Raw genomic sequence first — 21,497 nt, 5'->3', positions numbered from 1 at the left:
AAAAGTTATAAAACTATATTGCCTATTAGTTAGTTCCTTATAATTGTTTATTCCTGATAGTTGAGCCAGTGGCAACTGTGGCAAGAAAAACTCCCTAAGTATGCATGAGAAAAAACCTTGAGAGAATAGGTGCGTTAATGCAGATCTATTCATGTAAACTGTCCTGAGCCACTTTATTGAACCGTTGATATTAACTACAGTCCGAATCAGTCCTCAAAGTTCTTGAGTTGCTTAGCGGCTTAATGGATCTTTAGGCTATAGATGTGGAACCATCCCCAGCTGCAGAGTCTTAAATGAGAAGGACTCCAGAGATCGGATGTCAGGATGAACCAGGCAGATCTAAAGAGAAGAAGGGACAGGAACACTGGAACCTCAGGGGCACGTTTAAGAGAGAGAGACAGCTAGAGAGCGAGAGCGAGAGCGAGAGAGAGAGAGAGAGACAACTTCTTGGGCCTGTTTTCTCTAAAGGTCTCTTCCTTATGCCATATCAAGGAGTTTTTTCTTAACACAGTTGCCACTGGCTTACTCATTAGGGACAAACATGCAGTTATAAAGAACAATCTTATTCATTCTTTATTAAAGCGTCATATGTGTAAAGCTGCATTGAGACAATGAACATTGTTAAAAGTGCTTTACAAATAAAAATATATTAAATTAAAATTGAATCGAAAAGTACACCACAAATCCCATGGCTGCATCTAAGGAACATGATGTCGTCTAGCGATTTTTTGAAAACAACTCGCCTACAGTAAAGTTTTTTTCTTGGTTTAAGACATCTAAAAAAATACACACTCTTCCCCACAGACAACAATGTTCAAAATATCTTTCTTGGGCAATCATTAGGTACATCCATGAGTCAGTATTCCAGTGTTTTTCTTCCAACATACTTTGGTTTGATCCCTCTGTTCTTTTTCACAAATATCTGCATCCTGGCCTTTCCGTGTACCACTAGAGGAAACCTCCACAAAGTTGCCATTTTTCCTTAATTTTGTCCTCCCACGTCAGCATCCATCACCTGCTTTCCTGTTGGTTTCTCTCCTTAGCCGCACCCGATGCCTCTACGAAGTCCGTGACCACCACCTTGGCTTCCCCAAGCTTTTTCACACATCTGCTCACAGACCTGACCACACGCTCCAGTCTGCGATCGAGAGCCTGCAAGTGGAGCTCGGTCAGAATGGGTCGGAGCGGATCTCGAGCCAGAGATTCTCTAATCACATCACTAAGGCGGTACTCGGGTTGCAGGAGCAGCTGCAGCCTCAGGAATGTAGAGCGCTTGATCCTGAGGAAGAATACATATGACAAGTGTAAACAGAATCTTCTTCTTTTAGGGGTCACCATACCGGATCATCAGTCTCCATAACACCCTGCCCTCTACATCTGCCTCTTTCAAAACTAATTATCTGCATATCTTCCCTCATCACATCCATAAAACCTACTTCTTGGCCTTCCTCTTTTCCTTCTACCTGGTGACTTCATCCTCAGAATTCTCCTACCGGGTATACCCCATGTCCCTTCTCTGCACATGTCCAAACCAACTCAATTGTGCCTCTTTCACCTTGTCTGCAAAACTACCTACAATCGCTGTCTCTCTAAACTAATTTCTAATCCTGTACATCCTCATCACTCCTAACGAAAACCTCAACATCTTCAACTCTGCTACCTCCAACTCCACCTCCTGTCTTTTAGTCAATGCCACTGTCTCTAACCCATACATCGCAGGTCTCACCACAGTCCTATAATTTTCTCTTTCACTTTTGCAGATACCTTTCTATCACAAATCACTCCTGCCACTCTTCTCCACCCACTCCACCCTGCCTGCACTCTTTTCTTTACTTCTCTAACACACTCTCCATTGCTTTGCACTGTTGACCCCAGGTACATGAACTCCTCCACCTTCTCCACCCCTTCTCAACCTGCTCCCTACTCTCACCACAAATCACAATACCATCCGCAAACATCATAGTTCAATGAGACTTCTGTCTGACCTCGTCCGTCAACCTGTTCATCACCAGTGCAAACAGGAAAGGGCTCCTTATTGCTCTAACTTGTATCAGATCCTTTCCAGCATGGTCCCTTTTCTTCTTTCTTGGTGTCCAACTTCTAATACAGCTCCTCATATGCCTTTTCCTTTGCTTTAACCACATCCCTCTTTACCTGCTGCTGCATCTCCTTGTACTTCTGCCTACTTTTCTCATCACTCTGTCAATCCCAATATTGTTTTACCAGCCTCTTTTTCCTTATGCTCTCCTGCACTTCCTTGTTTCACCACCATGTTCCTTTGTCTTCCTTTCTCTTTCCAGATGTCACACCAAGTACCTATCTAGCTGTCTCCCTTATCACTTTGTTTCACATAGTTGCCCAATCATCCAAAACCTCTTCATCACCACCGAGCCCCTGTCTGACCTCTACCCTGAACCTCACACTACAATCTTCCTCCTTCAGTTTCCACCATCTTATTCTTTTTTCAGACCTCACTTTCCTCCTCTTCTTCAGTTGAGGGTTAAATGCCTTGCTCAAGTCCCCCAAGTGGCAGCTTAGTTGGCTGGGATTTTACCTGATTATAAGTCTAACGTCTTCATTACTAACATACCACTTCAATTTTCAGTATTTGTATTTTTACTTATTTGATTTTGTAACTTTTACATGTTTAATACTATAATTATCAAATAATTGTTTATTTATATTTTTATTTTCCTTGCTGTTTTTCCAGAATTTTGACCTGAAGTAAATTTTCATTCCTGAAAGCAGCTTATTTAAGGAGGGTAACTGAGAAATACATACATGCAGCATTGAGTCAGTGGTGCCAGAATTGATATTTCATCATAGGAGTGCTTTCCAAACCTGTAACTCACAAGCAAATAAATGTGAGAAGCAAGCGAAATAAAAAAGAAATATGACAGTAAAATGTACTGTGAATAAAATCATACCCTCTAGCATTGTCAAGGTGCAGCAAAAAACCTTCATCACCAAACTTGGTGAAAATTTCATAGTGGTGCCGGTCCATGTTTCCTAGAAAGAAAGAAAAAAAGAATGAAAGAATGAAAGAATGAAAGAAAGAAATAAAGAAAGAAAGAAAGAAAGAAAGAAAGAAAGAAAGAAAGAAAGAAAGAAAGAAAGAAAGAAAGAAAGAAAGAAAGAAAGAAAGAAAGAAAAATGCAATATGGAAATAGCATGTCCTATCTTTTACACATGCTGCATAGACGGTTTGTGCATGAAGTTTTTACAACCTTAATTCAAAAAAGGTTGGAACACAACTGTGCAAAATGTAAATAAAAACAGAATAAAAAAAAATTGCAAATCTCATAAACCCACATTTTAAAAAATCTATATTGGATGCCCATGTCCTTCGGGCCGACATGATTCTGTAATGGAAATCACTGCATGGACTTATTAACACCTCCAGAAATCATTGTCTGTGAACACAGGTTGCCATGTCATTGACTAATTAAGGTTAAAAAGCTACCATGCAAAGAAGAAGGCATCTAGGAAGGCATCCAAAAACACGGCCATCATCTCTGGCCCAAAACTCATTCAGAAACATACTGAGACATTGTGGAAAACTGTTGAAAACTGTTCTGTAAAAAAAAACTAAAAAAGTTTTTTATACCATGGACACCACGTCCTCCGGACTAAAGAGAAGGGGGACCGTCTGGTTTATTATTAGATCTTAGTTCAAAAAGCTGCATTTCTTTTTGTATGGAAGTGCATTAGTGCCTATGTAATGGTCAGCTGACTGGCCTGCCTGCAGTCAAGGCTTTTTTACCATTTGGTGCATCATGAAACAAAAAACACAACAAAGGACACCCAGAACTGTTGAGCAGATAGAATCCTGTATCAGAAACATATGGAGAAACATTTCTCTTTCAAAACTGATTTCCACAGTTCCCAGATGTATACAGACAGAAAACGTGATGGTACACAGTGGTAAACATGACCAGTATACATGTTACACAAGTTCAATCATTGCATTTTGTTTTTATTTACATTTTGCACAGTGTCCCTTTTTGGGATTTAGGGTTGTACAAACGAATGGCTTGTTGTAACAATAGGTAATGATATGACTTTAAATACAGAGCTATTGAGTGTTATTTGTAGTTAGTCATCTTGACTAGCACTAAACAAGTTACAGGTGCTGTATTCACTTACCTATAAGGAAGTCAAATATGGCCATGTCAATGATATTCAGTAGTCTGTTTCCAGAGTTGTAGGGGTAGAGTTTCTTGACAGTGTCACAGTATGATGGATTTACTTCCCATCTAAGATAATAAGAGAGAGTTCAGTTGTGGGAACTGTTTGAGAGAAGGGAAAAGTCTGATTGTGATGGTAAGGGGTACACAAAACTGTTTAGAATCTTCCCTATTTGATAATTTGCTAATTCCCACCCAGAAGGTCAGGGGTTCAAGCCCTGATATCGCCACGCTGCCACACTTGGAGTCCTTGAGCAAGGCTCTTAACCCTTTGCTCTCCAGGGGTGTTGTATCATGACCCTCTACTGACCCTGTGCTCTGACCCAATCATTGCTGGGATTAGCAAAAAAAAAAAAAAAAGTATATATAAAAGTTGCTATAAAAGTACATTTAATGAGTATGAAGCACTTACTCTATAGCAATATAAAACAAATAATTAAATAAATACTGATTGTTTTAAACACAGTGTCCACAATCATTTGCAACTTGAGCATAAAAACTTTAACTATTAGGCTAGCTAGCACTCTCACATCAGTTCCTCAACATTTTCCATGCACTGATTCCCAAGTTCGTGAAGGATTTGCTAAATTTTTGGATTAGCATACAGTATCAATATTTAGCATACTCCTCTTTTCCAGTGAAGGTATAAGAGCGGATCCAGGGGCTAGGGATGGAAATGCGAGGTGCTACGCTTAGTCCAGGCAGGTAGGCCGACATGGATCCTTCCAAAAGGTCTGGGTGGCCACACACTGCATATTCCGTCTTACACACATACAGGCACTTAGCAAAGAAACATGTGTTGTTCGCTGAGTAGAAAAAATGTTATATGTATTTGTCAAATCTCTATTATATATCAGTTTTAACTACATAACAATTTAGATTGTTTAGCTTTCAACTTTCTTGTTTTATAGGTTAAAGATACAAAAGAAGTAATGTTATTGCTCTACATCTTTGCTATATGAACAACACTAAGTGTCAATGCAAGAGCTTGCCTGGAGAGGTGAAGAAGACACTACGGAGTTCCTCGTTGTATGTGGTGTACAAAACCTCGCCTGTGACATTAACGAGTCTCCCAACTACAGGTGGAACTCTCCGGAAATCAAGAACTCTGAGAAAGGTAGAACGGTATGGCACATTATTTCAATGGCTGACAAGTAAAAACCTTTAATGCAGTTTTTAAGTCTTAATGCCAAATCAAATCAAATCAAGTCAAATTTGTCACACACAGTCTGTCCAATACTGAAAAAATGTAAATGTAAATACAAAAATATAAAATTAGAATAAATGTATAAAAAAAAAAAAAATATATATATATATATATATATATATATATATATATATATATATATATATATATATATATATATATATATATATTAATATAAAGTATAAAAGTATGAGTATGCTTTCAAGTTGCCAAATTCACTCATATATATATATATATATATATATATATATATATATATATATATATATATATATATATATATATATATATATATATATATATAAAGTGAATTTGGCAACTTGTAATAATAAAATATAATAAAATCACGATAAATACTTGAAAAAAATTCAAATTCTATCACGTCATATAACCAAAACATGAACTAAACCCTTATGTTCTGACAGAACGAATAAAGCATAATTTCCAAGACAAATATGAATCTGATATGTCTGATGTTTTCCCATGTAATTTATATTCTTTAATAAAAGCATTCTATTGCATAAAGTAAGTGCAATGTAAAGAAATACCCTTCACTTTGCAGTCCTGATGCAATCCAATTACTGGTTTTCGTTTCATGGTCTCGGACATGTGAGACAATTTAATCTATTTACTTGCAGCCTTCAGAAACAGGTCCTCCCTCTGGGTGGCAGTTTTGTGTGGGGGTGACAGGGCAATTATATAGCTTTAGTATTTAAGACTGGCACACCTTTAGGAGGATCTGAGGTATAGATTACACAGTGAGACTGATAAACATTCATTATAGCTCAGACTCTTTTCAATAAACACCTATTTTAGTGGCTTAACAACGTCAGTAAGTGCTGAGCTGGAATGACTAGGTACATTAGTCATTTTTTTTTGTATTAACTAAAACACAGAGGATGGATGAGTAGTGCTGTGCTCATGTCTAGAGTCTAACATTGTGCTTGAAAATAACCATTTAAAGCAACAGAAAAAAAAAAACAATGTTGAAAACTGATATCAAACCTGTCCAGGTGGAAGGAGGCAATTTCTGCATTGTGTCTCTGGAAGTCAACAAAATAAAAGAAGTCTTCAGGAGTCTGTTCATGGCGTTCCTGTCTGAAAACCAATCATTTACCCACATAGACACACACACACACACACACATAGATATACACACATATATTTACACAGTGCATCCAGAAAGTATTCACAGTGCTTTACTTTTTTTTACACATTTTGTTATGTTACAGCTTTATTCCAAAATGTATTAAATTCTTTATTTTCCTAAAATTCTACAAACAATACCCCATAATGACAACATGAAAGATGTGTGTTTAAAATCTTTGCAAATGTATTAAAAAAGTAAATTAAATGTACATATGTATTCACAACCTTTGCTCAATACTTTGTTGAAGCACCTTTGGTGCCAATTACAGCCTCTAGCCTTTTTGAGTTTGATGCTACAATCTTGGCACACTGATTTTTGGGCAGTTTCTCACATTCTTCTTTGAAGAACCTCTGAAGCTCCATCAGGTTGGATGGGGAGCATCAGTGCACAGCCATTTTCAGATCTTTCCACAGGTGTTCAATCGGGTTTAAATCTGGGCTCTGGCTGGGCCACTCAAGGACTTTCATAGCGTTGTTCCGTACCCACTCTTTTGTTATCTTGGTTGTGTGTTTAAGGTTGTTGTCCTGTTGGAAGGTCCAGAGCACTCTGGAGCAGGTTTTGTATATTGCTGCATTCTTCTTTCCCTCGATCCTGACTAATCTCCCAGTTCCTGCTGCTAAAAAACATCCCCACAGCATGAGGCTGCCACCACCATGTGTCACTGTTGCGATAGTATTGGCCAGGTGATGAGTGGTGCTTGGTTTCCTTCAGACATGACACTGGGCATTCAGGCCAAAAAGTTTAATCTTAGTTTCATCAGAACAGAGAATTTTGTTTCTCATGGTTTTTGAGTCCTTCAGGTGCCTTTTGGCAAACTCCAGGAAGGCAATCATGTGACTTCTACTGATGAGTAGCTTCCCGGTTGACCACTCTTCCATACAGGCCTGTTGGTGGAATGCTGCAGAGATGGTTGTTCTTCAGGAAGTTTTCCCTCACGTTACAGAGAAATCCTTGAGCTCTTTTAGAGCAACCACTTACCTGACTAATTCTCTTTTCACCCAATCACTCAGTTTGTCTGGGCGGCCCTCTCTCGGAAGAGTCCTGGTGATTCCAAACTTCTTCCCTTTATGGATGATGGAGGCCACTGTGTCCATTGGGACCTTCAATGCTGCAGAAATGTTTCTGACCCCTTCCCCAGATCTGTACCTTGATACAATCCTGTCTCTGAGGTCTACAGGCAATTCCTTGGACTTCATGGCTTGGTTTGTGCTCTGACATGCACTGTTAACTGTGGGACCTCATATAGACAGGTGTGTCTTTTCATATCATGTCCAATTAACTGAATTTACCACAGGTGGACTCCAATCAAGTTGTAGAAACATATCAAGGATTATCAGTGGAAAAAGGATGCAGTCTTAGTTTTAAGTGTCATGGCAAAGACTGTAAATACTTATGTACATGTGTACATAAAATATCATATATATATATATATATATATATATATATATATATATATATATATATATATATATATATATATATATATATATATATATATATATATATATATATATCACATCACACTTAGGCTTACCTCATAGGTTTAAACATTGCTTTCCCAAAATCTTGGAATTTCAGTGCAAGTTTCAAGTGATGGCCACTTGGCTTAACCACTGTTAGGATAAATAAAGGAGATAATTCTTTTTTTTCATATCACATGTTTATTATATATCAAGGTTACTTAAAGTTCTGAGCAAAGTGTCGTATCTAAACACATATTATTAAGTCTCATACATTTTCTTTTTCTTTCTCCATGTAGCTGTCTGCATTGGCATTATGAAAAACAAATTTCAGAGGTTTCAATGTCTCTTTATGGCCTGGGAGTGATAGCATAATTACATAGGGCTGGGTTTTATTTAAACCGGTGGTTGCTAGGCCCTAGACTATTGCTTTGTCTGAGGTTGTAGCATTCCTTGGCTCCGAACAAAACTATACTGTGTGCCTCCTTTTCGCAATACAGATCATATAAGCTGTTTGGAACCACCGCCATGCTGCAAGGCAAGGAAATCAAGAAGCGATGCTAATCAGCAACAATACACATAACATAAATTCAATGTAACTCTAAGAGAAATAGCATAAAGATTGCCCCAGGCAAGAATATAGTGTATCAGTTTTTAGTCATGTTAGCGCATTTGGGTGAAGGATTTCTATACATCTGTTTGAACATATTGTAAAAAGAATAGGAAATTTAGACACCACTGTAAGTGTGTGATTTTGTTATGGAAGAATGTGATTGCAAAACTTTCTCAGAATCGACAGCTGATTATATCATTTCTCAAGAGCAATTGTTTTTCAAAGATGGTATTTGTTTGTAGCTTTTAGGTTACTGTTCTTTAGCCAGTGGCTGCACTAAAAAGGGCAGAGTGCCATAATGTCATTATTTCAAAACCCAGCAGTTTAACAACACCACCTTTGTTTGCCCTTTTTTTTGGTTATTTTCCTCTTATTTTTAGACAAAAATGATAGACATTTGCATTTCATTAGATGAGCTGTTTAATAGCCAGAGGTCTTTTAAGGCAAAATTGTGTCTAAAAAGTGTCCATCAGTGAACACTTGATAACCAATAATGCGGGACTATAATCAATCAACATTTGGTATCACCCAGTTAAGGATGGGTTCCCTTTTGAGTCTGGCTCCTCATTAAGTAAACACTTATGGGGACTGTTTTAAAGACTGTTGTAAAACTGCTTTGGGACAATGTCACTTCGTTAAAATTGAATTAAAATCAAAGACAGCAGATAATTTCGGTTGCCAAATATCACTGAAGAACTTACCTTGTGAGCAGTCACATGCTCCCTTTAAGGCCTTTTCATCTTGAGTGTAATCTAAAATATATGAAGACTTCAGTCAGTCTGTTGACAACGATAAATATACTTTTTTCTATTTTAAGTTGGATGTCTAAAAATGTCCAAAAAACAAATCTACAATCAATGTAATTTATATATTATTTGCTTATTATATATGCCTAATTAATTAGTAATTATAATGAGGAGGTGGTAGCTGAGTGGGATAAGAGATTGGACTTCTGATCAGAAGGTCATTAGTTAAAATCCTAGCACCACCAAGCTGCCACTGCTGGGCCCCTGAAAAAGGCCCTTAATCCTCAGTGGCTCAGTTGTATGAATGAGATAAATGTAAGTCACTCTGGATAAGGACATCTGCCAAATGCATAAATGTAAATAATAGCATTACTACACGGAATGACAAATGTTTAGAAGTTTATTTGAGCTTTTAATTAATGCAATATGACTTCATAATATTGCATTTAGATTTCACAATATTTGAAGTACATTATAAATATATGTAATATAAATATTTATATTGCTTTCTAGAGGAAACTAATTAAAACAGGCGTAAAGATTAAATATAGAGTAAGTACAAAGAAACGAACATTAATCAAAAACACGTTTTTTAGTGTCAAAAAATACTTTTTGGTGTCATTTCTATATTCTACATTTATTCATTCTACAAGATTGCGTAAAAGTAATAAATAAAATCATTAATTGTCTTGACGTATGATATGTATTACAGAATTTTATAAATTAAAGTGTTTGACCTGACCTGTAAGATTATGTCAAATGAACAAATAAGCACCTGCTCCAATGATGGGGGCTCGCCGCATATCCTGAAGCAGGTTCTCAATGCTTTGGTCATCTCTGGAGTACAGAGCGTAACGGTTGATCCCCAAATGGAATTTCAGCCAGTTTGCATCGGGATCGAAGTTTACAGGCTGCTCGAGCAGCGAGATGTTTGATGCTGCTGCAGCCTCAAGGAAGAACTTCTGCTGTCTGTGGAAATTATATATGATCCTTGATATCAGAACCTTAAACTTTTTCAAAGTTTGAGTGGCTGTAAATCTCATAATAAAACTAAGAGTTCAGGAAGTGGCACATTACTACAGCAATTCATTTTAAAACCACAATTTTTTGAGGCAGAATTTAAACTTAATATACTTAATAAACTATATGTATATATTCACATTTACAGCGGATGTCCTTATCCAGAGCGACTTACATTTATCTTATTCATACAGCTATGGGGTTAAGGGCCTTGCACAGGGGCCCAGGAGTAACATCTTGGTCTGGCTGGGATTCCAACTCATGACTTTTAGATCAAAAGATCCAATGCTGTAACCACTAAGCTACCACCTCCCACCTAAATCTTCCCACTAGTTTTTGTTATTACGTATTTAAAACTATTCATATATTCGGATTTTATACATTCTGGATGATATGATTTGTTCTTTTTATTTTTTATTTAATTTTTTTATCTGTGGTCCTCTTAATCTATTTGGTGATTTTGGGGAAATTTACTAAACAGGCAGACCTTGCACTGTTGCCCTGGATGTATTGATCTATCTGGTGACAAATATTTGCTCGACTATAAAGAAAAAAAATAAGGTCAACATGACATCTCAAAATGCATTTGCTCTTTTGCTATCAATCCACCTTAAACAGTCATGATCAAGCGAATCGTACATTTAGAACGGGTTAAAACTGGTTCATTTTTGTGTTTGTCTATTCTCTGATTGACCATGAAGCCCAAACAGGGTGCTTTGCTTCAGAGAATTCTTGCAATCAGTAAAGCTGACCTCAATCCACAAATCACCGGTTACGGTTTGCACAAAACAGTCGAAAATAGTCTCCTGTTGGTTTTTGCAAAAAGCTAAACAATGGAAACTTGACGGTGAAGCCTCTGAGCTAGTGATGAAAAAGTGAGGGTTTAAGCCCTGTATGTTTCTTTACGGATTTAATACATGTATAAGGTTGCACAGAGCCAATGAAATGCAGTTGCATAAGTACATAAGTGGCCTTTTTATTATAATAATAATAGCAATATGTTAAATGACGGTATGGGTCCATATTTACAGGTGTGAGAAATTATTGTACAGAAGGTGCAGTAGGTAATACGATATGGTCAAGTCAAGCAGATAACATGCTCAAATAAATAACATGATATACATATGTACGTATATGAAGAATGAATATTGGTGAAATATACAGTAGTGCAATGAGAAACAGTGGTGCAAAGATGAATAGTGGATGGAGAAAGTATCATCACCAGGAAGCATGATATGTTTATGTAGAGTTGTACCAGTTTATATAATGTATTTTCCAGTGCTTTCTGAGAACAGTCGAAAGCATAACTTAATTATATGAAGATGATAAATGTAATATATCTAAATTATACTTGATATTGTCTATTAAATAATAACATGTACGTGATTTGACCCAATAGCATAAAAAGATTGTGGTTTTCACAGATTATTATAAGATTATTAATTTAATTACTAAAGGCCAAAAAATTGATCGCAATCATTCACACTCACCTCTCCCAGCGTGCCACTTTCCTCCTGTAATAATCCATGAGCTCCTGTTCGTCCAGCAATTTCTCATCCGTCGTTAGCTCTGGAAGACGTATATTATACAATGGATGGTCAAAAAGCCTATTTAGCTTCGATTCTTCTTGAGAGATAAGGCTGAAACTCTTTGTCTTGGCCGTTTTCTGAGAAACCTGTTCAGTGCTTCCGTTGCAGTTACAACCAACCCTGGACAAGTCATACCAAGATCTCAGCCTGGGAAGCAGAACGAAGTAGACATCAAGGGTTAGGAGGACGATGAAAGTGACAGCCACCAAGAACCGGTCCCTCTTCATTCTTGCCATTACCGAAGGGAAAGATGAGAAGGTCTGAGATGGTCAAACTTGAAGTTGTATGGTCTTGCGGTTCTCCTGCATGTTGGGGTTTTATATATTTGTTCAACTCCTAATTCTTCCAGGCTTGCAGATGCATCTGTTGCTTTGTCCTCCAGTGTACATACACAGAATTGTTCTCCTGTGGTTTTGGGCTCAGGCCGGCAGAGATAGAGCCAACACGTGTCTGTGTGTGTGTGTGTGTGTGTGTGTGTGTGTGTGTGTGTGTGTGTGTGTGTGTTTATATGTGTATGTGTGTGTCCCTCTGTTTAGTGGCTGACTGAGACCATGCCCTGCTGCTCTCTTCTGACTAAAGCACGGAAGCAGCATGCTACTCTTGCTTCTTGGAAAAGCTCCAGCTACACCTTCCCATTTCCCATGTAGACGGAGTCTCTGCTCAAAGACACACACGCACACACACGATCCGTGTGCAAATGACAGACGCCAAAAGAGAAACAGGAAGGATCCAAGCCTGCTTTAAAAGGCAGCAGAAAAAAATGCAGATGTGTTTGTTCCTCGTGTTTTTTTCCAGAGTGATTTCAGCCCTGGCTGGGAGACAAAAAGCTTAATGTGGCATTTTCGACAGAGTTCTAGAGAACTGGGTGGGAAATACACAAGGCATTTCCCAGCCTGCATCTGTGTAGCTCCTTCCACAATATTTTGGAACATATTATGTGTGTGTGTGTGTGTGTGTGTGTGTGTGTGTGTGTGTGTGTGTATGTGTGTGTGTGTATGTGTGGGTAAGAAAGAAGGGTTCTGCAATGAATTTCTTTTCTGTCCTGTCCTGTCATTTAAAAAAAAAAAATTTTTGCTCACGGTTCTTTGAAAAAAAACAAAACACCAAGTCCCATTGCGCCGGAAACGGGAAAGACTACTATATATCTTAAACCACTACAGAAAACAGATCTTTTACAGCTTTTTTATTTAAAATTTAAACTATACTTTTTTCAGCCATTTCTATAAAAAATGCATTATGGCCACTGTAGCCCTTTTCACGTTGTTGATGTTTCCAGATGTTAAATGGAGTGTTAGGGTAACACCCTCCGTTACTACTATGGTGTAACCTCATTCCTGACAGATTGCCAAGCATTAAAAACGAGCTGGCGCAATATAGGGGAAGAGAGAGAGATTTCTGTGGGTGGGGTGGCCTTGGACACGCCTGAAAGCTGGTTACTAGTTAACGCATTATTTTTGGTTCATTCATTAGATTATAAATATGTTAAGAGGTATATATGATGGGTCTAAGATTATTCTTTGGTCATTTAGAAGAAAGCACATTTTCAATAATTGTGTCATTGTATTTAGTTCATATTACAGGGGGCGTTTAAGTCAAACTTCGACTTTTAAGTTTATAAACAACTAAAACAAATTTCAAGGAGGGGATTTCATTTTTAACATACATGTGTTTGATACATGTGTACACTCATCCCAGTGATTAACACCTGGAAAGATTCGCCATAGAAAGTTTTTACCATCCTGGGACTGCCTGCTTTATTTTCTTCATCAGTGAACCAACGGGATCCAATGTCTTCTGTCGATATCCAAGTTTTACGCCTCCATTTGCGAGAAACTTTAGCACCAAACGCTGTTCCATGCACACGCTAACACTGTTATCTGCCATCTTAATTAATGGTCTCTGGACTGACCCCGTGACATGTGCACTTCCTATCAGTAGTAGGACACACTAGCCACTTACTATGCATGTAGGACCTCCATTCCAGCATCCATTTATATACCTGTAACATTAAGAGTATTGGTTCAACCTAAACGCCACTCATAACACGTATCACTGAACAGTACAACTGAACAATATTGGAACTGTAATGAATGGACATTCTGTGCCACCCAGATGAGATAGCAGTCTGGTTCCTCTCATGGTTTCTTCCTCATACCATCATACCTTCCTCAGACCATGTCCTTCACCACATTCACCACTGGCTTTCTCATTAGGGATCAACTTACAATTATAAAGGAACAAACTTATAGGCACTAAACTTAGACATTCCAACTTATCTCTGTAAAGCTGCTTTGATAAAATATCCATTACTAAAAGTGCTCTACAAATGTAAATTTATAATTCTTTTAAAAATTTTGAAACAATGGCGCTTTTGCTGTATGGAATATTCTGCTGCCATAGTTTGAGCTAACATCTTACATTCATAGTCACTAGAAATCAATACAAGAATATTTCGACTGAAAACATTTGCTCATTGATTATACATATGAAGTTGTCCATTCCAAGATGACAGTATCTTCTGTTACAAAACTATGTGCAAACATTTTTAGATGTTGTTCGAGTCATGGTTTAAAAGGAAACACATGGGTTGTAATGTGTTACATTAACACAATTTAACAAGGACTACTATATTGCAACCCTGAACCTAGAAAAATTATCATTGCACTGCCTTACTTTACACTCCCTCCACAAACTGTATAGTTAATGTCTTTATCTTGATTTCTTATTGTATAATTTTATTTTCCTATCCTTTTTTAATAGTTTTCCATGTTTTTCCATGTTAGTATTTCATATACTAGGATTGTTTGAGTCAAAATGGGACTTTTTATGTTAATATATAAAAAGTGATGCTGAAGTGGCAGAACTACATGCAGTAGTAAGTAGCTAGTGTGCCCTATTACTGATAAAACCAGCACATGTCATTAGCCAGTCCAAAGACCATTAATCAAGATGGCAGACATCAGGAAGGCATAAAACCAGTGGATATCTACAAAAGACTTGAAGCACAGTACAGTGATGATACACTCAGCTTCAGTAAGACATTTTAATGGTTTAAGCATTTCAAAGATGGCCATACATCCATCAGGGATGATCCCAATCCCGATCCTGGTCCTGGTGGTTTCCTGATGATGAAGTGAAGAAGACTGTCCTAGAATAGTCAAATCTTTCTATGGTGAATCTTCGAAGGTGTAAAAACATAGCAGGAGGATTTGTCAGAGAAATAAATGCTGTTTTCACTACTTAAAATTTAATTATTTTATTTAATAAGCTCACAATTCCTGGTTTGACGAATGCCCCTCGTACATGGTCTCGAAGTGTAAAGGCAAGCAGTACTAATATGGTTTAGGAAATCAGGTGTTGCTTTTAAACATTTTGCGAATCCAAATATGATCATGTATATCATATATATATATATATATATATATATATATATATATATATATATATATATATATATATATATATATATATATATATATATATATATATATACATGATCATATTTGGATTCGCAAAATGTTTTGGCTTAATTTTGAAATCTTAACAAGTTGCATAATGTTAAAAAGATACAAAAACCAAGCCATGACACCTTTTTGTGCTTTCTGAACACCCCATACTCTTCTGGGAAGACTTTTTCTTGGGACTAGATTTGGGAGCAAGGATTTGGGCATCTGCCAAGAACAAAAGTAAGGCACCAATGCCAAAGTCCTCAGTTGCAGTTTGCATTCCAGTTCATCCCAAAAGTGTTCAGTTGGGTTGAGTATAAGTCTTAACCTGATTCTTCCCCACCAACCATGGTCTTCATCTACCTCACTTTGGGCACCATTGTGCTGGATATATTAAATCAAATCAAATCAAATCAAATCAAATCAAATCAGATCAAATCAAATCAAGTTTTATTTATATAGCGCCTTACAGCAACCAAAAGGAGCACAAGGCACTTTCCAGTAAAAAAATAAAAATAACAAATAGACAGTAGACAATAAAAATATAAGAAATATAAAAATATAAGAACACAATATATATCTAACATAGCAGTTAAATCAGGGCTACGTGTTAAAAGCTCGTATGAATAAAAAAGTTTTTAACTGCGATTTAAAAACACTCAGCACAGTGATAGATCGAATGTGAGCTGGAAGAGCATTCCACAGCTTGGGTCCCTGGACGGCAAATGACCGACCACTAAACATTTTACATCTGTACATAGGAGTGACCAGAGAGGTAAGTCCAGAGGAATGGAGAGTTCTGGCTGGTTGGTAAACTGTTATTAATTCGGTGAGGTAGGACGGGGCAAGACCATTGATGGCCTTGAATACGAACACCAGGACCTTATACTGCACCCTATACCGCACCGGAAGCCAGTGAAGCGAGCGGTGGGCCGGGGTGATGTGTGAGCGTTTTGAGGTGTTGGTGAGAAGACGTGCTGCCGCGTTTTGCACCATTTGGAGCCAACTGAGAAGAGAGTGATTAAGTCCAATGTAGAAAGCGTTGCAGTAGTCAATCCTTGAGCTGATGAAGGCATGGATAGCTTTTTCAAGGTCAGCTTGGGACAAAAATGGTTCGACCTTGCTGAGTAGTCTTAGCTGGTAAAAGCTTGCCTTCACTACTGCACTGATCTTTTTCTCGAATTGCATACTTTTGTCAAAAATAACACCTAGGTTACGCTTGGTAGGTGCAAACTGAGGTGTTAGAGGACCAAAACTCAGAGAACTGCTGGGTGAGTCCGGGCTAAACAGGATGTACTCAGTCTTTTCTTTATTCAGATGAAGGAAGTTCTGGGAAAGCCACTGTTTAACATCCTGAAGGCAGTTATGGAGAGGGTCCAATGCAGAACTATCACTCAGAATCACAGGAAGATAGATCTGGAGGTCGTCAGCATAGAAATGAAATTGAACTTTGTGATTGGAAATAAATTGACCAAGTGGCAGCATATAGAGAGAAAACAAAATGGGACCAAGAATAGATCCCTGAGGCACACCAGATGACAGAGGAGCAACCGATGAAGAATGATCATTAAGCACAACTGATATCGGATATAACTGATAACGGATATATCTAAGCCTCTTTGTTCCAGTGAGGGGTGATTGAAATGCTCCAGCATATAAAGACACTTCTCACTTCAGGCATGAAAGTTGCCTAAAATCTGCTCTATTAGGGTTTTCACATTCTTGGACTTATTCCTCTCACAACCTTCCAGCTCTACATAACTGGACAGTTGGAACAACTGATAAATCAAATTTCTCATGTTCAAATTGAATGCATCGGAATGTCTGAACCTGTGTCTGCCAAAGGACATGGCTGCTTGGTGCTAAAGTATGTGATGGCTATAAAAATGTTCTTGCTACATTGTTATAGGGGAAGGAATGCATAATATTTATTAATAGTTAGCTCAGCCTCTTTCAACGAGGTAGAAGTATGAATCTTAGTAGCATTCAAATCTACATATATTGAATAGCGAGTATATTGTTTCTTTTCATTCTTTATTTTAGAATACTTTATTGATCCCACAGGAAAATTGTTATTTCTTTCCAGCAATGTAGGGAGCTGGGATCAGAGCACATGGTCAGCTAAGATACAGCTCCTCTGGAGCACTGAGCGTTCAGGACCTTGCTCATGGCCCACAAGAGTGGCAGTTTGGTGATACATGTATACCTTTAATCTCCCTACTTCCGATCAGTACCACCATTGAGCCTTAACACTGAAACACCTCCAACCCTGTTTCCATCAACACAACAATTACAATAGTGATCAAAATTTGTTTTATCATCAGGCTATGTTTTATTAGGCTTTGTTCTTGGTTTGAACTGAGGTTTCTGTAGCTACAAATATGATGGCAAAATGTAAAATGTCCGGTAAAAACTATATTGATTTAAAGTGAGAATATTTGATAAATAAACTTCTACTACTAATGAAACTAATGAAACACCTATATGTTTCTTCAAACAGAAAATACTAAAAGCTACACCAGCTATGGGCAATATCAAACCTTTATATTGCCAAGATCCTAGAAAAAGTTGCTGTACAGCAGTTATGTTCATACCTACATTAAATAACATTAAGAAAGCATATGAGTCAGGATTCAGGATTTTTTGTAAAAGCGAAATGGTATAAAAGTGACGCTGTGCTAGTCTAGCTAGAGTTAGAGCAGAGTAAGTCCAAAGTTAAAGTTTTTCTACTAGCGTAAGTAATGCAAATAATAGTGAATAATTGCAAATAATTGTAAATAACAGTTGTGCAGTGAAGAAAATGAGATGGAGAGAGAAGTCAAGGTACTAGATGCTGGGTGTCTCCTTGTTTAGACACCGAATGGCCTGCGGGAAGAAGCTCTTCCTAATTCTCTGTGTTTGCTTTCAAGGAGTGGAAGCACTTCCCTTACATAACAGAGTAAAGAGTCCTTGTGTTATGTAAACACCTAAGTACCGAAAACTGTCCACTCTCTAAACTGGGGTCCCGTTGATGTAGTCTTGCTGACGTTCTAAAGAAGATTATTCCGTCTCTCCAGGTTTTTAATCTCCTGTAGGTAGGCTGTCTCGTGGTTGTTGGAGATCAGGCCCACCACAACAGTGTCATCAGCAAACTTGACCTCAATGCAGCTTTCTTACCATTGATCATAATATTCTCCTCTGCTGATTATTATAAAATGATGTGGGTGTTAAGAGAATGCTGTCTTTCCTGTTTTATTTAACTGATTATTATTAATTAGTTTATTATTATTAGGTTGTAGGTGTAAACAGTGACTTCTCTACACTTGCTGAGGTAAAGTTCCAAAAGGTTTTGTTTTAGGCCTACTGCTTTTTTTCTTTGAATATGTTATATATGTTAAAGTAACTAGCCATTAAAAATTGGTAACAAAGTCCATATTTCTAAAACAAATTTATTAAAACAAATTGTACATGTACTTTATTTAATAGGAAAATTAAAGCAGATCTTTCTCTGGAATGCACAGTCAGTCTTCTGAATGAAGTCGATATTGCTGAGAGCCTCCTGAATCTGTGCCCCCAAGTCCTTCAGTGTGTGAGGTTTTGTCCCTGTTCACCTCCTCCTTTGCATAGTCCCGCAGGAAAAAATCACATGGAGTGAGATATGGACTTCTTGGAGGCCATTCATGAGGTCCATATCATCCCAGCCAATGTCCTGGAAAATGCTGGTCTAATCACTCACGCACAGCAAGAATCAAATGGGGTGGTGCACCATCCTGCATGGAAATAAGTTCGCCAAGATCTATATCCATAGCCATATAGCCAAATATTGCCTAGTTCCTTTTTACCCACCCTGTATATAAACTTTTCATAAGCACAGTATACAATATCGCTCATTGTACTATCCATGACCACTGTACTCATTGTTCATAATCCCCTTTCTGTGTTTTGTTTATTTATATTCATATTATTCATTCATTTATCATTATTTTATCATATCTATCATACAGTTTATCTTAGCCTTAGACACCTATAAATATATATAGTTAGCATCTAACCAGAAATGCATAAGTAGCAGTGTATATACATACATACATACACTGCTACTTATGCATTTCTGGTTAGATGCTAACTATATTTATTTGTGTTGTACTGTAACATGTGCAATGACAAAGTTGTATCTAATCTAATATAAAAAAATAAAAATAAAAACAGCTCAATAAAATTGAGGAATATGTACAAGACATTATGCAGGCATGTGATGGCTATAGTAATGTTCTCTCTACATATATTCATATTATTCATAGTTTTATGAAAGCCTCAATTTTGTCATTTATCAGCTTATCTACATTTAAGGAAGAGAATGTATAAATCTTCAGGAGCATTACAAAGCTATATTTCATCAAGGCCAAACACAAACCCAATAAAATTATGGAATTTAAATGTGCAAAGGACATAAGACAGGGTATGACTATCAACTTCCTTCTACATAATTCTAATAATAAATAACACAAACAGTTTCCCCATAATGGCTTGGAACTAAAACTGCAACAAACAGTTTTGCACTCAATTCTCTATTAGTTAGTAGCTGATGAATTCAACAAAATCAATTTCCTGGGACACAATTGCACTTTTTGAATATATATATATTTATATGTATTTATGTCACCAAGATGAGTATAAGTGGGAGAATTGACATTGTTTCCTTAGTTTTTGTTTTGTTTTTTTATGGTAGCAAATTACAGGTTTCACATTCTTACAACAAACAATAGTGCAGTTAGCGCTCTCTTGCGAAGTGTGTTTGTCTAACCTATGATGTTGTGAGAGCAGAAAAGTAAGAAAAAAGATAGTAGTAGCGATGTTTATTTGTCTCAGCAAAAACACTGTAACCCTTTGGAATTAGTATCTGATGTTTGCTCTTTAATGTGTACTGTAGCAAGCAGGGTGTGGTTTTAATGTAGGATAATTAGTGAGTTGTTGCACCTGGGCATGATTATTTTAATCCCTACAAAACCATGTTGTTATCTCAGTGTGTGTGTGTGTGTGTGTGTGTGTGTGTGTGTGTGTGTGTGTGTGTGTGTTTACTGCTTTTGGAAGACACCCTTTATCCAGAGTGACTTATAAATGAGCAGGTAAAGGGCCTTGTTTGAGAGCCCTGCAGTAGAAGCTTGGTGGTGCCAATAAACAATTGACTTTCTGATCCAAATTCCATTGCACAGCAGAGTGTAACTGCAAAAATTTAATTTTTGCAGTTTAAGCTGCTGTCACGGATGAAAAGATACATCTGAGTTTTTCTTCTGACATAATGAACTGTTAACTTGTTACACTGAAACTTTGTTCTAGGCTATGCTAGTGCAGATCCTTCAGTCATTGTTCATGGTTCCATACGGAAATCTGATATATGGCCATTTTTGAACATAAATATATATATATATATATATATATATATATATATATATATATATATATATATATATATATATATATATATATAACATTGACACACTCCTTAATTTTTAAATTTTTTTTATAATCTCTTACCTGAATTAAAACAAACTATTAGAATAAGTTTTATTTAAAATGCTATAAGACTTATTTTGTTCCTTATGCCAGCAAATCATGCAATATACCTTATTTGCTGGCATGAGGCACAAATGTAAAAATTTTATTATTTTTTTTTTTAAACCTTAATGGTGGCAAGTCAACGGAATTGGCATGAAAAGATGTTGAGCTTTCACAAGGTAAGATATTTTCTATATTTATAAATAACTTAAACATCAACTATTTTGATGATGTTTTCGGTCCTGATTTAATAAATATCCTAGTTTTGTCGTGACTGCAGTTATGGGTGAATTAACCATTTACCGCATTTGTTCAGTATAAGATGTACCTTTGACTCACTATGTGCATCATGTTTTACAGATTACATGTTTATGTTTTTTTTAATCAGCTTTGTCATCTCAACGTACATTTTCCATTGCTAAGATGCTGACTCTCTCGAGGCCCAGGTTACCAACGACCGCCACAGGTATCGTTAGCCAACAGGGTACCGGTGGAAATTGGGCTACTGTTGGCCGAAGGAGGAAAAGGAGAGGAGGAAGACGTC

The 21,497-nt window shown here is 37.0% G+C and overlaps 1 protein-coding gene across 1 annotated transcript; it reads right to left on the bottom strand.

Moving 5' to 3' along the window:
* Positions 1-645: 645 nt before the first annotated feature.
* Positions 646-12,884, bottom strand: fam20a (FAM20A golgi associated secretory pathway pseudokinase). Its single transcript, XM_083557136.1, has 11 exons — positions 11,874-12,884; positions 10,139-10,332; positions 9,319-9,369; positions 8,079-8,157; positions 6,400-6,492; positions 5,180-5,295; positions 4,813-4,993; positions 4,147-4,256; positions 2,928-3,009; positions 2,782-2,841; positions 646-1,279 (listed from the first exon to the last, which is right to left on the bottom strand). The coding sequence occupies exons 1-11, from the start codon at positions 12,206-12,208 to the stop codon at positions 1,012-1,014; spliced, it is 1,569 nt and encodes a 522-aa protein (XP_083413262.1). The 5' UTR covers positions 12,209-12,884; the 3' UTR covers positions 646-1,011.
* Positions 12,885-21,497: the final 8,613 nt, after the last annotated feature.

Source organism: Silurus aristotelis (genome assembly GCF_946808225.1).
Source record: "Silurus aristotelis genome assembly, chromosome: 12".
Lineage (NCBI taxonomy): Eukaryota > Metazoa > Chordata > Actinopteri > Siluriformes > Siluridae > Silurus > Silurus aristotelis.
The sequence above is the reverse complement of the archived record's forward strand: the minus strand, read 5'-3'. Positions and strand labels throughout refer to the sequence as shown.

Coding starts and splice junctions, on each gene's coding strand:
- fam20a (XM_083557136.1), bottom strand. CDS start 12,208: ATGGCAAGAATGAAGAGGGACCGGTTCTTGGTGGCTGTCACTTTCATC. Junction 8,158..9,318: donor AGCATGTGACTGCTCACAAG/GTAAGTTCTTCA, acceptor TTATCCTAACAG/TGGTTAAGCCAAGTGGCCAT. Junction 1,280..2,781: donor CCACTGACTCAATGCTGCAT/GTATGTATTTCT, acceptor ATTCTTCCTCAG/GATCAAGCGCTCTACATTCC.